This window comes from Theropithecus gelada, chromosome 12 (assembly GCF_003255815.1).
Source record: "Theropithecus gelada isolate Dixy chromosome 12, Tgel_1.0, whole genome shotgun sequence".
Taxonomy (NCBI): Eukaryota; Metazoa; Chordata; class Mammalia; order Primates; family Cercopithecidae; genus Theropithecus; species Theropithecus gelada.
Window position 1 is genome coordinate 48,480,221 of NC_037680.1, and position 18,590 is coordinate 48,498,810.

Consider the following 18,590-nt stretch of genomic DNA (forward strand, 5'->3'; position numbering starts at 1 on the left):
ATGCCAGTCAAGGGGTACAGACACACTCCAACTTCCCATGCCACAGTAAGGGTTACCAGTACTTTCTTTCATATTAGAGGAGTGAAATTTGCTACTACTGGTCACTTGGGTTATCTCTGTGAATTTGGATTTAAACCCTACAATGAGGTAAATAATCTTGTGCTCCCCATTTATTCCAAAATAATAGAAAGGGAATGCTTCTAAACACTAATTAGGAATATTAATGAGATTCTATCTGACTTAGTTCCAGTAAGTACTAAAAACCATCTACCAATCCAAAAGGAAAATACTCTGAAAAGCAAACAGGAGTGTATACTCAGCTCCTGGGAGTCAGGCATTAAGATGTACTCAAGCAGGCAACCGGGGGAAATTTGGCCTGTTCTTTTCCTCTTTCCACCTGGCTGTGAAATCCTCTAACCTTTGCATCCATGACACATAGATTCTATGATACTCCTGGAGCCAGAAGTTCCAGCAGGACCCAGGGAGTAAATTGTTATAAGAGAATGCTCTCAGATATCTTTAGCCACCTAGTAATTGCACAGCTTCTTTTATGCAGAGGAACGAGAGGTATGATGGGGGGAGGGACCCCAAGTGTTTTTTCAGAGTGGGCTTTCTTCCTCTCCTCTCATCGGAAATTAAAATGAAGATTGCCATTGTAACACACATTTAAGATGTAGCCGTGATGCCTGCCAATCAGCCGGATCCTTTAAAAAAAAAAAAAAACCTAGATTTTTTTTTAAGAAGAGAAAATAGAATAGTTTATATTGAATGTTCTTAGAATCATTGAGGTTTGTTGGGATTGAACTAACATAATTTATAGGTTTTGGTAGAAACTGCTTATATAAAAAAATCTAGATTATTATGTCCTATTTAATCATCTTTCTTCCACCTGTATTCACTCTTCATCCTCAGTTTTTATTCACAAACTGTGTGGCACAAATAAAAACACCTTGGGAAACACCAAGTAGAATTACTTGCCCACCAAAGATCCACAGAAATAACCATAAAGTACAACATAAGAGATAAAAACCTTGACTTACCATTCCTGTCCTCAACATATGCATTGCTTACCTATTTCTGCACTAACAGTTACATCAAAATTAAATCTGAATAAGAGGTTGCCCATCTGCTGGTTATAGTGACATCCTGGTCTAAGTGAAGCTATCTTACAAGTCTGGGGATGGTTAAAATTATTTAAAAAAACATATAGACATGAATGACCATAAAGATGCTGGCTGAAAACCTTTGGGTTCATGTTAAACTAAGAGTCAGTTTGAGACTCTAGTTTGAGATCTAGAAACTTAGTTCTGTTAATAATTGAAATAGTAGTCCTGTAAATCCCAATCTATTGTTAGGGTTAGGGGTATTGTGCCCTTTGTCCACCTGAAAATATAAGTTCTTAATAGTATATATGTTCTTGTTTGTCTGATGCTCCCCAAAATAAACATGTTCAGCTGATTTCAAGGACTACTTTTCAATCTTGTAGATAAAGATTTTAGAGTTGGATTCTGTGCTTGGTTTCAGATGGAACATAAAACATTTGCTTGTAACTAATGTAGTGCATGCAATGTACTTCATTACATACATGTAATGAAGTAACTAATGAAGCACTAAGAATTGGGAATCACAATACTAGCTTATCTTAAGCATCCTAGTGATCAAAAAGCATTCTTTATGAATTTTGTTAATGGTGCAGGTCTTGAATGGAACTCTCAAATGATCTCACAGTTTTGGAGTGTTTCAAGAATACTGACAAAGTAGATTGAGCTTTTCATGTGAGTGTGCCTGTTGGTAAAATGCATAACGCTTTGAAATAGAGCAGAAAAAGGGAACCATAGTAAGTCATATTTCTATATTGTAATTTGTTTTATTTTTGGTTCCCCAATCAGGAATAATTTATAGTCTTTTTGTGAAATCTCAAAAAAACCAGGCAGGTTTTTATGACCTGCATTATATGCACATGTATCCTGGTTATGTATGGCAATCACTATGTGTGTATACATACTCATTTGTTGTCTAAAAGTGGCTTTGTTTGAATGCTATACAAAGGTAAATGACTCAAACGACTGTGTTAGATAGATATGTACCTTCTTTCTTCATATATCCAAAGAGAGTAGTTGCAAGCAACAGCAAAAATTAAAATTATTACAGCATAATGAAAATATATGAATATTATTATCTGACTCTAAATATTACTGACTTTTTCTTTTTCAGAGAATATTTTAACGTGACTTTGTTTTATCTTAGTATGCCTGAAAAACTTATCTAATTTAATTAAATATTTTTTGGTCACTTTTAAAGCCACATAACTAATCAGAATGGTTTGCAAGTCTGTCCACATTTTGTGGGACATGGAATAGGATCTTACTTTCATGGACATCCAGAAATTTGGCATCATGGTAAGAAAGTTCATTTGGAAGCTGTTTGTTGATCAGAGATCAGGATGTGGCAGCTTTGCCCCTGAACTCTTACTCTGACTTTGAATCTGCATTATCAACCTTGTGTTTGTGTGTGTGTTTGTGTGCGGTGGGCAGGGGAGGGGAGTCTGCTTAATTTTAACCGGGACATTACTGTGTTACTGGATTAGAGCCCAGCTGTTTCAATCCCAAAATAAGGTTTATTTTGTTTTCTGTCTTCTCCTGAAGGGTGTATGGCTGGAAGGCACAAGGGATATTTGTTTAGAAAGAGTTACTGAAAACAAAACGCCACTGCATCAGTGTCCCAGCAGCATGCACATATGACTGTTTTCTGTTTTTCTTTTTCTACCCCCTTTTCTAGCTGCTGACTGTTGTGGTTAAACTTCATTACATCCTACACAGCGTTGACAGCTGATGTATTTAGCAGCATGTACTCTTTAGAGATTTCTAGATTATGCCCACCCTTGTCTTCCTTCCCCAGAATCTCCTGTTTTTCACTGCCTGGGTGTGCACCCTATAGTGAGAAGACAGGTATGGGCCTGCAGGGGTGGGAGGATTTGGGTTGAGGTAGGAGGCAGCTCAGTGGAGCACCCTCAAGGCAGGTCCACACCTGGACAGAGACCAAAGGAAAGTTGGTCCTGGGGCATTGACCTGTGCCCCTATGGACTTGGTTGGTCCATAGAAGGACTACTCTTTGGGACTCATGCCCTGGAGGATCGCTGGACACCCAGCAGGTCTGAACCCTCTTTGGACCGAAGAGCCCCCACCTAGGCAGCTCAGAAGAGGTTCAGGTGAGAGTGCAGAAAGAGCTTGTCAGCCTTGTGCCTTACCTGGTGCCAATGTCTGGAGTGAAACTATTTGAAGTCAGGCCCCTGCTCCCCACAACCTGCACCAAAGGAGGTTGCCGTCCTTTGCAACATTCCCCAGGACTTCTTTCTCTTTGAGGGAGGGGTGTGGGTGAGACCCAGGACCCAGTAGGCTGGGAGACCTAGTAGCCTGGGGGACAGAGAGAGGGGGAGAGGAAGCCTGACATGTGTCTGAAACACCCAGTCTGCCCCTGCCAGGCCTTGGAAAACTCTTCTGGGGGAGTCTTGACCCAGAGCACAGATAATGCAAAGACTCAGGCCCAGTAGCCCCATGTTTAACTTCTGGTCACTATCCAGGACTCCAGAAATCTCCACCCTTCCTTCTCTAAAAGAAGAGAAATAAAACGACCAAGTTTTTTCAATGGGCCTGACCCCTGTAATCTGTTTTTTTCTGTCCTCCCCATTTCCTATTCTCACACCCCCTCTGATGATTTTTGTTTTGCAGCAAATGACAATGATCTACCCATGGAGGAGGGCATGGCATTCACTATAGGTAAATGAAGCTCCTCTTCCAAGTGCGTAGCTCCTGGTGGAAGCTGCTGCCACTGGCCTAGGCCCGGCAGTCCGGTGAAGGACTAATAAAGCCAATCAGCGTAATGAAATAATTCAGATGCACTGGAAATCTGATTAAATAATATCCTCAAGCCCCATCTTCCTAAATCAGATACTTACCGACACATTTAGGAGAAGGCAGCCATCCAACCTCTAATCCTGTTACCAGCATAATGTGGTGTTGGGTTTTTTGTTTTGTTTTGTTTTGTTTTTTCATTAACACCCAGTAACTAGGCGCGATTATGTCCCTTGCTCCCTGTCAGCAAGTGGCATGTGCTCTCTGGTGGCCCGTTCCTGGCTGATCCTGTGATTGGTATCACCACCAAATTCCAGTCACCTAGGGCCGTAAAGGCATCATATTTCTGACTGTGGGACTTAATAGAGAAGCAATTAGAGTGAAATAAGAAATTTGTTATTTGCTGATGAATGAATATTTTGAGCATGTTTTTAAAATTGAAAATTTTTTTTAAAATTTGTATTTATAAGAGGGACTGGTGTTTGGGTGGTTATTATCCACGGGGTCCTAATTAAGTCTTGATTAAAATGCCCTTCTTTCTCTAAAAAATTACGAACTAGGCAACTTCATACATTTTGAATGGCATAGTGTTTCCTCTTCCTACTGTTTAGTTTGTAGTATACTATGTAAGCAACATCAATTATCAACCCTTGCAAGATGACAACATGAGCCTGTGGGGGAAGCACTTGAGGGGAGGGAGGAGAAACTTCTATTTTTTAATAATCAGCCCGAAACAATGTTTAACAAGAATCTGATGAGGTCACTGCAGTAAATATTTTTCCTCTTACAGAGCCAATCATCACGGAGGGATCCCCTGAATTTAAAGTCCTGGAGGATGCATGGACTGTAGTCTCCCTAGACAATCAAAGGTGTTTTCTGCCCCGTTGCTTTTAAATTGTATGGGAAGGGAAGATTGGTCCTACAGCGCTCTTGCCGCCCGGCCGGAGCTTGCGTGCGCGTTCTGACGGCTGGGTGCTGTGTTACAGGTCGGCCCAGTTCGAGCACACGGTTCTCATCACGTCGAGGGGCGCGCAGATCCTGACCAAACTGCCCCATGAGGCCTGAGGAGCCGCCCGAAGGTCGCGGTGACCGGGCGCCTTTTTAAATAAATTGCTGAAATCTGGCTAGAGAACTTTTAGAAGAAACAGGGGAATGACCGGTCATGCGGTAACCTACGTGGCACCTAATAGCATCTTGGAAAAACCCGGGCGGGGCGGGGGGGGACTGGAGGGCAACTGGGAACTCGGATCTGAAGCCCTGCCGGGGTTGTGCGGCTATGGAAAAACAAATCCTGGCCCTGGACTCGGTTTCCCAGCGCGGTCAACGCATCTGGAGGGGACTGGAGGAAACCCCTTCGTCTGGAAGACAGAGATTCCAAGAGAAGCACGGTTTTCTCTTTCCCTTGTCCTGACTGTTCCAGTAAAAAACCTCTTAAATCCATTGTGTCTGAGGTCCTTACCTCTCTGACAGTTACAGTGATCTTAGTGTCTGAATTTTGCACGTCTGCCGAAAAACCCCAACCTGTTGACTGGGATTTTTAAAAATCCGTTTTTCCCTCTTGTGTATCCCACATTGGCCGGCCCCAAGGATGCTCGCGGAAGCCAGTCCCCAACTCCAGCCCTTCCGTATCTTTCCCCTCCATCGCGGCTTTGCGATGAAAGATTAGCCTGCGAACAGAGGCATTGATTACAAACATGTCCTTGGCAGTGGACTCTGGGCCTGGCCATTCTTCGGGTTTCTGTCAATCCAGAAACGCGACTTTCCTGGACCACTGCTGCTCTTCCTCCCCTGCCCACATCCAGCCCTCCAAGGCCATCCCAGAGGTGAAGTTTGAGGCCCTGCCCCCAACCACCCCACACGCACGCACGCTAGACCGTTTGCTGCACTAGGAATTCGAGCTTGGGCCCCACTCGCCCAGTTGTGTACAGTGACTGGTTAGTGGGCGGTCTGGTCTCTAAAATGACCCCTCCCCACACTGGCCCACTTCGCATCGGGACCTGCGCTCGCACGCTGCAGGAGCCGCAAAGGTCAGCTGTTCTGGAAACTGAGAGGGTCCCAGAGAGAGGAGATACCGGCGCATTTGAGAGCAAGGGCCTACTTGGCTGGGACTGAAGCTTGCGAGTTGAACTCCAGTTCGGCCGGCAGCTCCATCCCGCTTCAGGAGCAGGAATCCAAGGACCCACGCTGTGTGTGCCAAGGGCCATTCCTCCCCGGAGCACCCTCCTTTCCCTTGCGCTTGCTCTCCAGTACCAGTTCCACACCTGAGCTCAAGGGTAGGGAGGGGCCGGGCCTCTGGCAGTCCACGAAGGAAGCCGTCTGCCTCCGGTTATGATTTTAGGAACAAGTCCAAGTCCAATGAGGGTTTTCAAGCAGTTAATGGTTGTGCTAACTCTGGTTTCTACTGAAGCGGGTTTTGTAAAGCTGACATCCCTTAAAAATAGCTTGGGCTTTCGGAAGCGGCAAGGAAATGGCACCTGTAGTTGCCAGGACGGGTGGTCTCCTCGGCCAGGACTAAGAGCCAGCTCATCTTTGTAACACTCATAATACGGGAAACTGAGGACCAGCCGGCTCGGAAAAGTGATGAGTTCCAGCTTTTACCTAACACAGGGTTCTCCCCGTCGTCCCTCAACCCCTCCAGCTCAGCTTCTTTGTGTCCAGGGTTTTAGATTTTTGGATAGAGGTGTTTCTGATTCTAGTGAGTCTGAGAACTGGAAAAGACCAGGGAGTGGCTGGCGATTTACAAGGTCCATAGAGAAACTTTTTATGTGGTCAGAAGTTGGCCAAGCAGAGGCCCACAGGCTGATGCTACTGCCCACCCCCCACCCCCCAAAGATCTGAATTCCCTAAAAAGCAAGCGGGTTCAGCTGGCCTTGGGAGATGTTTGCTGGAGAATGACTTCAGTTTTCTCCTAAGGCAATCAGATTGCAACCATTAGTATTGTATCTTATCTGCAAAGCAGTTTACTCCGAGGTTCCCCAAGGATACTTTCATTAGGACCACAGGACTTTACCAACCACTGAGGTAACACGCTGCTTGTGCAGCAATTATTTTGAGGTGGAGGTATTTATGGGACAAGTTTATAATTCCATTTATTAAAGGGACTAACCTAAAGTGTGTGTGTGTGTATATGTGTGTGTGTATGTGTGTACCAACACTCAGCAGCTCCATAAAGAACTCCCTTTTAACATGCTTTGAAGTTGAGATTAGGAAGTAGATTTAAAAATACCTCGTCCACGCCTTCTTGTCCCTCTTCCAGCTGAACTGGCCCAAAACCTCACCCAGAGCCACTGGGATTCCAGCCAAGAGTGGCTGTGGCTAACACCACCAGGACCTCCTGGTTCTGAGGTGACTCCAGTAGGTTCCGTGAGGAATCCGGGACCCTCAGGACAAATGGGAGGGTTTTGTTTTCTCTCAGAGTGAGGGCAGGCAACAATTTAAGCAAACCGGCATTCAGAACAGGTGTCACCTTAGCAGTAGAGAGTGGGAGGGATCCACTCCAAGCTCACAAAGTGCGGCTAAGATCCCACATTGAGAAACCAGCTACGCCAGCGGCTCGGCATGAGAGGGCCCCTGCTCAGTGCTCCTCCCTAGACCTGCTTTTCTGGGCTAAGAAATAATTCCGGAGTGTAGCCATCTCTTGCTCACACACAATCCGCTTCTAAATTAAACAAGGCTCTGAAACAGTATCCCGAGGGGCGCATGCCGGACTTTTGTTCCAAGAAGGCAACCAGGTCCCCTGTGCTGCCGCAAAAGTCTTTGATCCCTCTCCAGCTGTGGACACAGAGCACCCAAGAGACTGTCGCGAAGTGCGGCCGTCTCTCCCCTTCCCCCCTCCTTGCAAGTCTCTGGAATACACTGTCCCTAGGCAGCCCGGCCGTCGGGTTTCCTCACGCCTTGCCCTGAGCTCCCGGAATTACCAATTCCACTTTCCCCGGTCCCAACCCCGACCCCGCGCCCGCCGCGGCGATCACTTACGTGGGCAAGGCCCTCAGGGCACGCGCAAGAGACCCGGGGCCCGGGCAGTATCCAAGCGACTGTGCTGGGCACACGGCATGGCACTCCGCACCCTAAAACAGGCACTAGTAAGGAGCAATTAAAAGCACAAGTGCGACACAGAAATCAGGACGAGCCGAGCGGCTCCAGGAGTTGCCTGGTGGCGGAATCATTAGCTGGCTGTTGCTACAAAGCCTCACCGTGTGGTTCGGTGATTAAGAAAAAAAAATCTTTTAAACGTTGGCAAACCCGTTATTGGTTTGGCCTATTGGGGTTTTTTTTTTTCTTTTGTTTTTCTTTTTGCTCCAACCACGCTGCCTGAAATATTTCTGCCCCCAGCACTGTGCCCTTAAACCAAAGGAGAGGAATTCTGCGGGCAGCAGCAGCTGGTACAGAAGTTAAAAAAAAAAAGAGAAACCCCCTCTACTAACATCTATAACGACAGCACCGATGTAATTTGTTTTGAATGTTCATTTTTATTGGTGTTCCCTCTGCCAAAATGCGCTTGATTACAGAGGTTTGTCCTGTGATCATTGCACACTCCAGACAGGGGAAGGTGCAGCGATGAAGGTTCAGCTCAGGCCAGATCAAATCCCGAGCTGTTTAACGCTGAAAGGCTGCATGTTGCTATTAGTGTTAAATATATGGCTAATTATGCGTATGAAAATTAAACATCAGTGTTATGCTAATGGGGCGCCTTCAGCTGCGGATCTGAGCACTTGAGACTACCATTTAATCAAATGAATCAGTAACTAATACATCTGCACGTGTGAACTTTCACAAGATCATTTTCCCGTTCCCGTCACACCGCTAAATTATGAAAGAAATAATTATCAACACTTTCTAATTACCTAACAAAGTAATTTGGGATTCACCGTGGGACTGGCGGGTTGGGGAACCAACATCCACTTACAGCCAGGGTGGTGTGCGCCACACCGCGAGGGGGTGGCTGTATTGGTAGTCGTGGCGATGGGTTGGGGGCTTTTGTGCAGTTTTTCGTACCTAGCACCTCAGAAGACAGAGGGAGCAGCGGCAGCTCTTGCCTCCACTAGCCCTGCCCCCTAGGCCCGGTGGCGCGCGCTTTGGCCACTGGAGGTGAGAAAGATACTGGGTGGCAACGCGAGAGGTATACACACAGATAGGGGAGCCTACTACAGGCCTGGGTTTGCTGCGGGTTTCGGTGTCCCCCAGGGACTCCTAAACTCTGGAAGTCTCGCTAGACCTCAGGAGGCCGGAAAATGATCACCTGGCGTCCGCGGCTTCAGCAGATCTGAGCCCCTAGGCCCCCTGGGCTCCACGCTGAGCCGCGCTCTCGGGGCGAGTGAGCCCGGGGCTCTCCGCGCAAGGGAGTGGAGAAGGGAGGGGGAGGAGGAGGAAGGCTGGGAGGGAAAGAGGATGTGTGTGTTGGGGGAGGGGGCGGCGCAGTCGCCTTTCCTGGGAGGAGAAGCGCGGGTTCCTGGCTCTCCACGCGCACTGCTTTAATCAGACCGTGCAGCCTCGAGCTGGAGTGGCCAGCTGGGCCTGAAGCAATGCGAGCGGGCCCCAGGGAGCGACGGCGGCGGCGGCGCAGCGGCCGAGCGAGTGAGTTCGCAGGGAGGGCCCCTAAGCCCCGACTCCAGGGATGTGGCAGAGCGTACCCGGGCCGGGGAGGCGCGGCCGAATGGGCGCCGCGCTAGGCACAAGGCTCTTGGGAGGACCTCTGTCTGTTGGCCGCCTCGGGCGCCCCCCAGTGCGCGACTCCGCGCTCCAGAGGCAGAGGTCAGGCTCCTCCCCAGCAGCCCTAGCTCTGCGCCGGACTGAGTGGCAGCGACGAGAAGCGGTCCAGGGTGTCTGGCGTTAGGGACCGCTGAAGGGTGGGGACAGTGGCAGGGGGGCGGCGGCGCCGAGCCGCTGGTTGTTTCCTGGGGAGGAAGGCGCGCGAGGGAGGCGGGAGGCCGATGAGCCGCGGGCCGCAGCGGTCCCGGCGCAGAAGCCGGAGCCCATTGTGCTTCCTGCCCGGCGCGCTCTGTTGCAGAGCAGCCCCGGCCGGGAAGTGTGGATGCGACTCTCCCGAGGCCGGGCCGCCTCGCCCGCTCTAGTCCAGCGGAGCCCGAGCGCCTCGGACCAATCCCCAGTGATTATGCAAGACAGCGGACCAATCAGCTCCGCCAGCTCATGAATATTTATGACCTTGGCTGAGTCAAAGCTTTGAACCGAGTTTGGGGAGCTCAGCAGCATCATGCTTAGACTTTTCAAAGAGACAAACTCCATTTTCTTATGAATGGAAAGTGAAAACCCCTGTTCCGCTTAAATTGGGTTCCTTCCTGTCCTGAGAAACATAGAGACCCCCAAAAGGGAAGCAGAGGAGAGAAAGTCCCACACCCAGACCCCGCGAGAAGAGATGACCATGACCACCATGCCAGAAAGTCTCAACAGCCCCGTGTCGGGCAAGGCGGTGTTTATGGAGTTTGGGCCGCCCAACCAGCAAATGTCTCCTTCTCCCATGTCCCACGGGCACTACTCCATGCACTGTTTACACTCGGCGGGCCATTCGCAGCCCGACGGCGCCTACAGCTCAGCCTCGTCCTTCTCCCGACCGCTGGGCTACCCCTACGTCAACTCGGTCAGCAGCCACGCTTCCAGCCCCTACATCAGTTCGGTGCAGTCCTACCCGGGCAGCGCCAGCCTCGCCCAGAGCCGCCTGGAGGACCCAGGTACGTGCGCTTGCCAGGGAGAGGGAGAGGAGGAGGTACAAGGGAGAGAGGGAAAGAAGGAGCGGGGGAGAAGAGGAGAGGGAGAGAGAAAGAGAAGAGAGGAGAGCGAGGTGGGGTGGGGGTGGGGAGGGCGCGGGAGCAGTGGAGGTTTCGAATATCAATCTATAGATCCTTGTCACAGCAAATAAATTTTTTTTAAAATTCACTCAATTTGCAACTATCCAGCAAAGGATAAATCCCAGAGCGACTCCTGGCACTGGCTGGGCCTCTGGGCGGCTCGGTGTGCAGAGCACACAATGCCCCGCTGGAAAACAGAAACCCACATGTGCACGTATTAGTCTCGGTAATTATTTATTGCGTAGTGCTATAAACAATGTATGCAATTAAGGGTAATTAAACCTCAACTACCGCCTGCAAAAATAGCAAACTTTCCCTGCAAAGGCAGGGGCTGCGCTTCTGGGAACGGCTCTATCCCGCCTGCAGTGGCCCGGGACAGGCCCTCGGATTTTGGGGGACCCTTCCCTGGCTTTCAGAGTTTCTTGAACGTTCTCTCCCTGGTCCTGCCTCCGCCACCCTTCGGTAGCCACTCGCTCTCGGCTGTTCGCACTAAAGGCGGCCCCTCGTATTAACAACGGGCCCTGCTTCTGCTGTCCCTCCAGGGGCGGACTCGGAGAAGAGCACGGTGGTGGAAGGCGGTGAAGTGCGCTTCAATGGCAAGGGAAAAAAGATCCGTAAACCCAGGACGATTTATTCCAGTTTGCAGTTGCAGGCTTTGAACCGGAGGTTCCAGCAAACTCAGTACCTAGCTCTGCCGGAGAGGGCGGAGCTCGCGGCCTCTTTGGGACTCACACAGACTCAGGTACCTCGCCGCTGCCGCTCCGTTCCGCCACGCAGGCTTTCCGCGGCCTGCCTGCGCCCGGGTCTTCATTTCTTGCTCGCTGTGCCTCACGGTCGGGGTGTCACTGTGTGTGTGTGTTTGTGTTCACCCCTGGCTCTCAGCGTGTCTCCTTCCTCCCTCATCCTCCGCCCTAGCTCTGTCGCTGCTCTCGGTATCCCAAGCTGCCCGCAGCCCGGCCCTCTGTCCCCGAACAATCTGATTAGGGCGCAGGAAGGAATTCCCTAGACGTTTTGTTTGGGAACTCTGAGGTCACACGTGCCTAAACAACTGGAACAATAGACTCGGGGCTTAATCCCTCCCTTGCCTTTAAATTGTGTGACTAATCACTCGGGGCCTGGGTCTGCGCCTCGGCCTCCCTCCTCCTCCTCCTTCTCACAGGTTGGGGGTGGGGGGAGAACCTTTCCTCCGCCCTCTCACCTCTCAAGTCCCAGATCTTAGAGGAGAAACGGGACCTTCCTTCCCGGCTTTCTCTAAGACTCCGGGGAGCCCGTGAGCGTTCTGACGGCGGCGGGCGCGGGCTTCCAACGTCCGGTCCGGGATTTGGAGCAGAGCTGGAGAAAGCAAACAGACCGTAGGGCAAGAAAGGTTTTGAATCCAAAGAAAAGTTCCACAAAACCTTGAGGCCTCCTTAGTCCGTCCCAACTCAAGGGCAGAAAGGATGTCGCATAGAAAAGTTGGGTCGCATTGCAAATAAATTTCCTCCACTCCTTCCTAGGTTTTCGATTCTTTTATTGATGTTGATATTGGAATTGCGGGCTCGGTGTTGTGCAGGCGCTGTATCTTCCGCAGGCGGTAGCCACGGTCGGACTGAGCCCCTGGCAGGCTAAGGCCTGGATCCCAGTTCGCCCCTCACCACAACTCTTCCCTGGCTCTCTGAGAGCTGCCCCCATGGGCTGACGGCGGAGGGCGGTTAGGCCTTCGAGGCTTTGGCTCTTATGGGGGAAGGGAGAAAGGAGGGATGTCTCTGCTTCTCTGGCAGAGGGCTGCCAGCTGGCGCAGGGTTGGGAGGTCCTATCTCTGCTGTTCTGCGGTCCCTTTTTTCCTCCCTGTGACCTAGGTAGGCTCAGTGGTCCCAGCCTGAGTCACGTTGTTGTCCGCTCTTGCAGGTCAAGATCTGGTTCCAAAACAAGCGATCCAAGTTCAAGAAGCTGATGAAGCAGGGTGGGGCGGCTCTAGAGGGTAGCGCGTTGGCCAACGGCCGGGCCCTGTCTGCTGGCTCCCCACCCGTGCCGCCCGGCTGGAACCCTAACTCTTCATCCGGGAAGGGCTCAGGCGGAAACGCGGGCTCCTATATCCCCAGCTACACATCGTGGTACCCTTCAGCGCACCAAGAAGCTATGCAGCAACCCCAACTTATGTGAGGTTGCCCGCCCGCCTCCTCCTTGTCTCCCCGGCCCAGGTCCCTCCCGCCTCCAGGTCCATCCACCCCGTCGGGAAAAGAAGGACCCAGAGGGAAGAAGAAGGAACAGTGGAAGCAGGACGAGCTCCATCTCCTCAGAGCCCCGCGAGGTCCGGCCCAGCAACTTCCCGGCGCCCGCGCTCTGGCCTGAACGCTGGCCTGGGCCGAGCAGTAGCAGCAGAGAGTGGCCTCGGAGGGAAGGCACTGCCACCTGAGACAGGCCAAGCAACAAGATAAACCCGGCTCCACCCGACCCACCGACCTTCAGCTTTGTGGGACTATCAGGAAAAAAAACAAAACAAAAACAAAATGTAGAAAAAGCAAAAGCTCTTTTCTGTCCTGTCAGTCTCCTGTCTCCTTTTGCTCTGTGCGCTGATAAAGTCAAGGTCCTCATCCGTCCGCTGTCCTCATTCTGCGGCCTCTGCAAAAAGCCACCAGGTCTGAGAGGCCCGGGTCCTGCTCGGCTGACCATCTCCGGATCCTGGGACACTGCCTGATCATCTGTGTAGCTGGTGTGGGAATCTGGGGGCATTGAAGGGAGGGAGTTTTATTTATTGAGAAATGGACTTCGCCTGAGGCTGTTTGCCAATTCGAGGTTCTGCTGGGCGCAAGAAACTCACTGTTCAAACGCACTGTTTACTTTAAACGCACGGGGAGAAACGAATAAGGAGGACGTGGTGATTTTTAATTTATACAGTAACTTTTGTACTTCTCTGGCGTGGAGAGTTTGGAGCCGAACGATTTGCATTTTTTACATGTCCGACATTATTTAATAAATACTTTTTAAAAGAAAAGAAAGATAAATGAAGTCAACACGATTTTCTCATCTGGGGAGGAACTCTTGGTTGCTTCGCCTGGACAAGATGGAAAACACTGGTTTCCTCCTTGGGTAGAAAGAGGGAGCGAGGATAAATGGGGAGTAGAGAGAAAACAGGCGAGAACAAGCACCCTAATTCCAGTGGGCTTTACAATAAGACAAAATCAGCTTTACAACAATCCCTAGAGGCTCAACCACAAAATAATGCCAGTCACCACCCTGAACGCACAATCTTCAGTGCAGGCTCTAATTACTGTACATATTATTGTTATTATTATTATTATTATTATTGTTCTGTAAACATGTTGCACAAGCTTAGCCTTTTTGCGTTCTGTTGTGTGTGGCTGTAAAATCCCATGCTTTGTGAAATGAGAATCTTGACATTTTACTTGTGAAATTTGGAAAATGTGATCAATTAAAATCAACTGTGTTTTGTGTTCTCTATGTCAAAGTTTAGTTTTATATTGAGAATGTTAACTTATTGCTTTGTATCTTGGGAAAAAAACCTTTGTAAATAAGTTATAAAGTTTCTTTGAGACAGTAAAATTATGATTTCTTGAAAGAACTGCTCTCTCTTGTGCTGTGTGAGGGTGTGCCAGGGGGCCAGGCCAGGTTCCCACCTCTGGAAATAGTTCATACAGGGTCAGCGACTTATCAACTTATCGGTGATAGAATGGGGACCCTGTACTCCAGAAACACCAGGATATCATCAGAGGCCTGTGGGGTGCCCCATTGGACCTTTTCTTTTTGCCTTGCTCCCTGGACCCCCAAGGTGTCTGATTCCTACCTGAATTGGAGGGGTAAGGAGAGAATCCCTGGCGAGGGTTCCCCGGGAAGGGGGCTCAGGAACAGGTGCATCAGGGCAGAGCTGACGCTCAGGAACCAAAAGGATGTTGAAGACCGGCTGAGAGGAGATGAAGTCAGAGTTCAAAGTCAGCCAGCCGGGACGATTTCAGTTTTTTCCACACCCAGCCAGCTCTTGGGAGGCGGGGATGTCGGGAGGCTGAGAGGCCTGGAAGCAGAGACACTGCTTTGCCTCTAGTCTTTCTCCGGATCTGGCCTCCCGGCTTTTGCATGCCCGGAGGCGCTGGATTCCATCGTGGAAAAGACGCAGCCAGACGCCAGGCAGGGGCCGGAAAGACACGTCTGTCAGACTGCCCCTCTATCAATCAGTGCGCTCCAGGGGACAGGGCACAGTCCCAGGGAGCCACTCTGGGAGCTCCACAGTGAGAAAGGCAGGTTCCTGTCTAATGATTTGGGGTCTTTCTCTGCACCTCACAGGAATGGAGGTGGTAAGGAAAGGGTGGCTGACTCTTTGGAACCCCAAAATCTGACCAAAGTCAAGCACACCACTCCCACCTCATCCCAGTCCGAAAGTCCCAAGGCCAGGCCCTTGGGGGAGCACCTCTAGTGAAGCATTTGCTCAGATTAGTTCCCTTCAGAAGAACACGGGCTCCAAGGGACTAGAACCAGATTGGTTCTCTTCTCGTGGCCCTGCGTCCCAGCCCAACCCCAACCCCAGATCCCGCAGCCGAGACGAGGCAGTCCCAGAGAGCTGCGGGCCCAGACGGGCTGCCAAACGCTATTCCTGCTTCTCCCGCACTCGCCTTCCAGCGCTCCTGCCCGCGGGAGCTGGCCCTCCACCTTTGGGGGCCCCTTTCAGGCGCACGGTGGGGAGCAGAGCCCGGAAGGCAGTGATCTGTGTTGTGACAAGCACCCATTTTTCAATTGGTGCTGGTGAAAGATCAGATGCGCCAGGTTCTTCCGACGCCCTTTGTGAAGGGGAGGAGGAAGTGGCTGGGCTGCTGGGAGTGGGGGGAGGCGGTATGATAGAAGCAGGGAAAGTCGGGGGCGGGGGGATGATGCTGAGGACCTCCAAGCCCCTTCCAGGCCTGAGATTAGGACTTTTCTCCGCAGCACCTAGAAGCACCAGCACCAATGGGAGAAAGCAGACCTTGGAGACCGGGATGTGGGCAGTCAGATGGGCCTCAAAGCTGAGGAAAGAACCAATTTCCCAACTCCGGTGCGGGGTAGGGGGTCTTCCTAGGTTCAATTTCCCCTGGGAGATGTGACTTTGCTAGTGCGAAGATTTCTGTCCCGCATCTGACTCAGGTCCCCTAGAAGACAGCTAGGGCCCAACGCCTCAAGTTACAGGCAGAATCTGTTTGGTCAAGCGGATTGTAATACTTTGAGATATTAGCTTATACTAATTTAATAATCTCTTCCTAACAGTTCAAATAGAGAAATTATTAGTTTTAGCTAAACGAAAACGGTCTTTAGTTAGGCTCTATTATAATTATAAGCGGTTGTACTTTTAAAAAATGTTAATCTCAATATAGGCCTAATTAATGCTGCCTTGTTACTGACAAGTAGTTCATCAAATATCTGATTCAAAGATTTTCATAATGAGTATATTAATTAAACTATGAATAATCTAAAGGTGGTTATATTTAAACAATACCTCATTATAATGATTAAATACTGATTTCGAATATTATGTCTTAACAATTGTCACTTAGAAAACACAACCTTTCCTTATGTATGAGTCTGTAATGGCAAAATGCAATTTTGGGATTTTTTTCCCTTGTTCAAAAAATGTGAACCTCATTTTAAAACACTTCTGAAATAGGTTACACACAGCTTAATGATTATCAAAATGACTCTTTTCTGCAAAAAAAGACCCCAAAGTGCGCGTACAGCTGCAAACCCAAGAGGGTCAGCATCATTTCACTGTATTCTCTTCTTGATTACAAGCCGGGCCCATCAAACACAACATAATTACAGTAATTTCAGGTTTATTTATTCTAATGCAGTTTCCCCATCTCTCTGGTAATTATGAGCAATTTTTTCGCCCAGGGAATCTTTTTGCATTAACAAAAGAGATAACGCACTGAAAGCCAAATTTGCTGTGCATTGAGAAAAGGAAAAAAAAAAAATCAAATAGGTGCGAGCTGCCATCTCTGCAATTCTCCGGTACCGGAGCCGGCAAATTGCTTGCAGGTGTATGGAGCAAGCTTGTCAATGGCCAGGCCTCCAAATTAGCAAATGCACAGCAGCAAAGTAATGAAGACAGACTTAGCAAAATTGCCAAACAACAGATACCCCTTTAATATCTTCTCTCACTCACACTAGCTCTAAAAAGGGGTAGGGGTAGGGACAGAAGCAACAGTCCCCAGCCCCCTCCTCACTGCTCTTGGCTTTCATGAGCCCGGAGGGGCTGGGTAGCCTTGTGAGTGGTAATCTAATTGTGGGAGAACTCAGATCCTAAATCGAGGCACTATTTTACAAATATAAAACTGGAAACATTTATAGTTCACAGCTTTTCCTCACTGATCATTATGTTTTATTTTTATTTCTTTCTTCCGGAAATCTGCACCTGGGCTGGGTTAGATATAATAGCTCTTCAGCCTTCTTGATTCTGTACGAGTTTTTAGAGCCACAAGAAGTTTTAAGATTCCCCCCATCTATATGCACAGAAGTGTGAATTTATTCATAGAGAGTCATCTGATGTAGAAACTAACTGAATCTTTCACCTTGAAGAAATTGTCAATTTCTGTCACCCAAGGAAAGGTAGGTCTGTGCGCTGGATGTGGAACATGAGATACTAGATCAAGAAAAATTGGGAGCAAACAAGCAACCCAGGCTTCCTAGCTTTAAATCTTTATCCTGGTATCCATCTCTTCCTTTCTGTATCTTTTATAAACTGATGTCAGAACTATCTGGTTTTCGTCATACCACCGCCTGGATTAAACACCTTTGAAATTATAGGCTAAAGCAAACTTTTCTGCTCTTCATCCCACATGGCCATAGGAACCTCCATCAAATGCAGTATAGAGGGCAAGGGTCCTTCCCTCCCATGCCTCAAAGAAATCCTCCTCCGGTCCCCAGCTCCACAACAAACCCCCAGCTCCAGCGTAGACAGACAAACGGCTGTAAAGATTGCCTTCCCCAGGCTCAAGAAACATGTCACCCCCACCCACCGCTTTCCTACCCCCTCCCTCATCCCTCAATCTTCGGGGATTAACACTTCCTGAAACATCAAGTGTTTTTATAAAAAGGAAAAAAATAATCCTGACATCGCTGACAAGAAGTTTTGATGGAAGAATTAGCTGGTGCATACATAATCACTCCCCCACCCTCCTACTCCCGGAGCGGGAGCCACGGCGGCGGGCGCAGCGCAGCCTTCCAACCCTCTGAAAAATGAAACCGGTTTCCACCCTTACCTTCTTCAGTGTCAATTTCAGATAATCTGGACACACACTCTTTGCTACATCAAATCAAAAGGGTCGAAGGTAGCTTTTGGCTGGGAGAATAACAGGAAAGAAAAATCAAAAAAGAAAAAAGGGAAAAAAAGGAAAAATAGAAAAATACAAAACCGACCAAACCAGAGTAAAACAAAACCAGAAAACCAAAAACAATCCCCCAGCCCCATCCTCCTATCTTGAGAGTAAAGAGTGGAAAGAGGTCCCCAGGACCAGGCGCCTCAGAGCGCCGCAGGCTTTTTGCAGCGCTGCGCTTGCAGAATAGGACTGAAATTTTCGGCTATATAGCCTCTGTCTTTATAGCTGATGAAAAAAATTGCAGATTATTAGCATAAATGTTTACTCTTCATTACGCTGATGACATTGTGCACTCGAGATCTTGGTAATCTTTGGGAAAATTATGAGTAATTTTTAAAAATTTTAAAGCAGCAGCAGTTACCATGCAATTCAGGCTAATTCTGCGTAGGCTCCGAACGGATATAATTATCGAGGAGTCAAGATGTTATGCTAAAAACTATGCATTGATATTCCCATTTATTATGTACATACAACTTTGACAATGTTGATGCTTGAAATAGCAGGAAATTGTCTTGCGCAAAAATTACAGTCCATATTAGGACATCTGAAATTGCGAAGAATTATATAGTAATTGCAGGCTTTCAGATGGGAGAGCCAGA

General features: G+C 49.0%; 2 protein-coding genes and 1 long non-coding RNA gene across 5 annotated transcripts in view; 2 read left to right on the plus strand and 1 right to left on the minus strand.

Annotated features, from left to right (window-relative positions):
• METAP1D (methionyl aminopeptidase type 1D, mitochondrial) overlaps positions 1-6,962 on the plus strand; it is a 93,225-nt gene extending 86,263 nt beyond the window's left edge. Inside the window, 4 exon segments of the mRNA XM_025404090.1 lie at positions 2,302-2,399; positions 3,729-3,776; positions 4,642-4,720; positions 4,838-6,962. Of these exon segments, the coding sequence (XP_025259875.1) occupies positions 2,302-2,399; positions 3,729-3,776; positions 4,642-4,720; positions 4,838-4,916 (304 nt within the window). The 3' untranslated portion in view covers positions 4,917-6,962.
• Positions 6,963-9,280: 2,318 nt separating this feature from the next.
• Positions 9,281-14,213, plus strand: DLX1 (distal-less homeobox 1). Of its 3 annotated transcripts, none has more exons than XM_025404899.1 (4): positions 9,281-9,421; positions 9,859-10,537; positions 11,197-11,396; positions 12,542-14,213. In XM_025404899.1, exons 2-4 carry the CDS (start codon positions 10,225-10,227, stop codon positions 12,794-12,796), a joined length of 768 nt encoding a protein of 255 aa, XP_025260684.1. In that variant the 5' UTR covers positions 9,281-9,421; positions 9,859-10,224; the 3' UTR covers positions 12,797-14,213. The 3 variants fall into 3 exon arrangements, with proteins under 3 accessions (XP_025260684.1, XP_025260682.1, XP_025260685.1); XM_025404900.1 differs by having other exon boundaries at positions 9,290-9,421; positions 10,158-10,537; positions 12,542-12,796; XM_025404897.1 differs by having other exon boundaries at positions 11,197-12,815.
• Positions 12,866-18,137, minus strand: LOC112636296. The gene is made up of 3 exons (XR_003122162.1): positions 17,875-18,137; positions 14,439-14,663; positions 12,866-13,356 (listed from the first exon to the last, which is right to left on the minus strand). It is a non-coding gene; the product is annotated as an uncharacterized LOC112636296 (long non-coding RNA).
• Positions 18,138-18,590: the final 453 nt, after the last annotated feature.

What these genes read in the sequence shown, in the direction of transcription:
- DLX1 (XM_025404897.1), top strand. Translation starts at nt 10,225, where the DNA reads ATGACCATGACCACCATGCCAGAAAGTCTCAACAGCCCCGTGTCGGGC. An exon ending in GAGCCGCCTGGAGGACCCAG is followed by an intron (nt 10,538 to 11,196) that starts GTACGTGCGCTT and finishes CTGTCCCTCCAG; the next exon opens with GGGCGGACTCGGAGAAGAGC.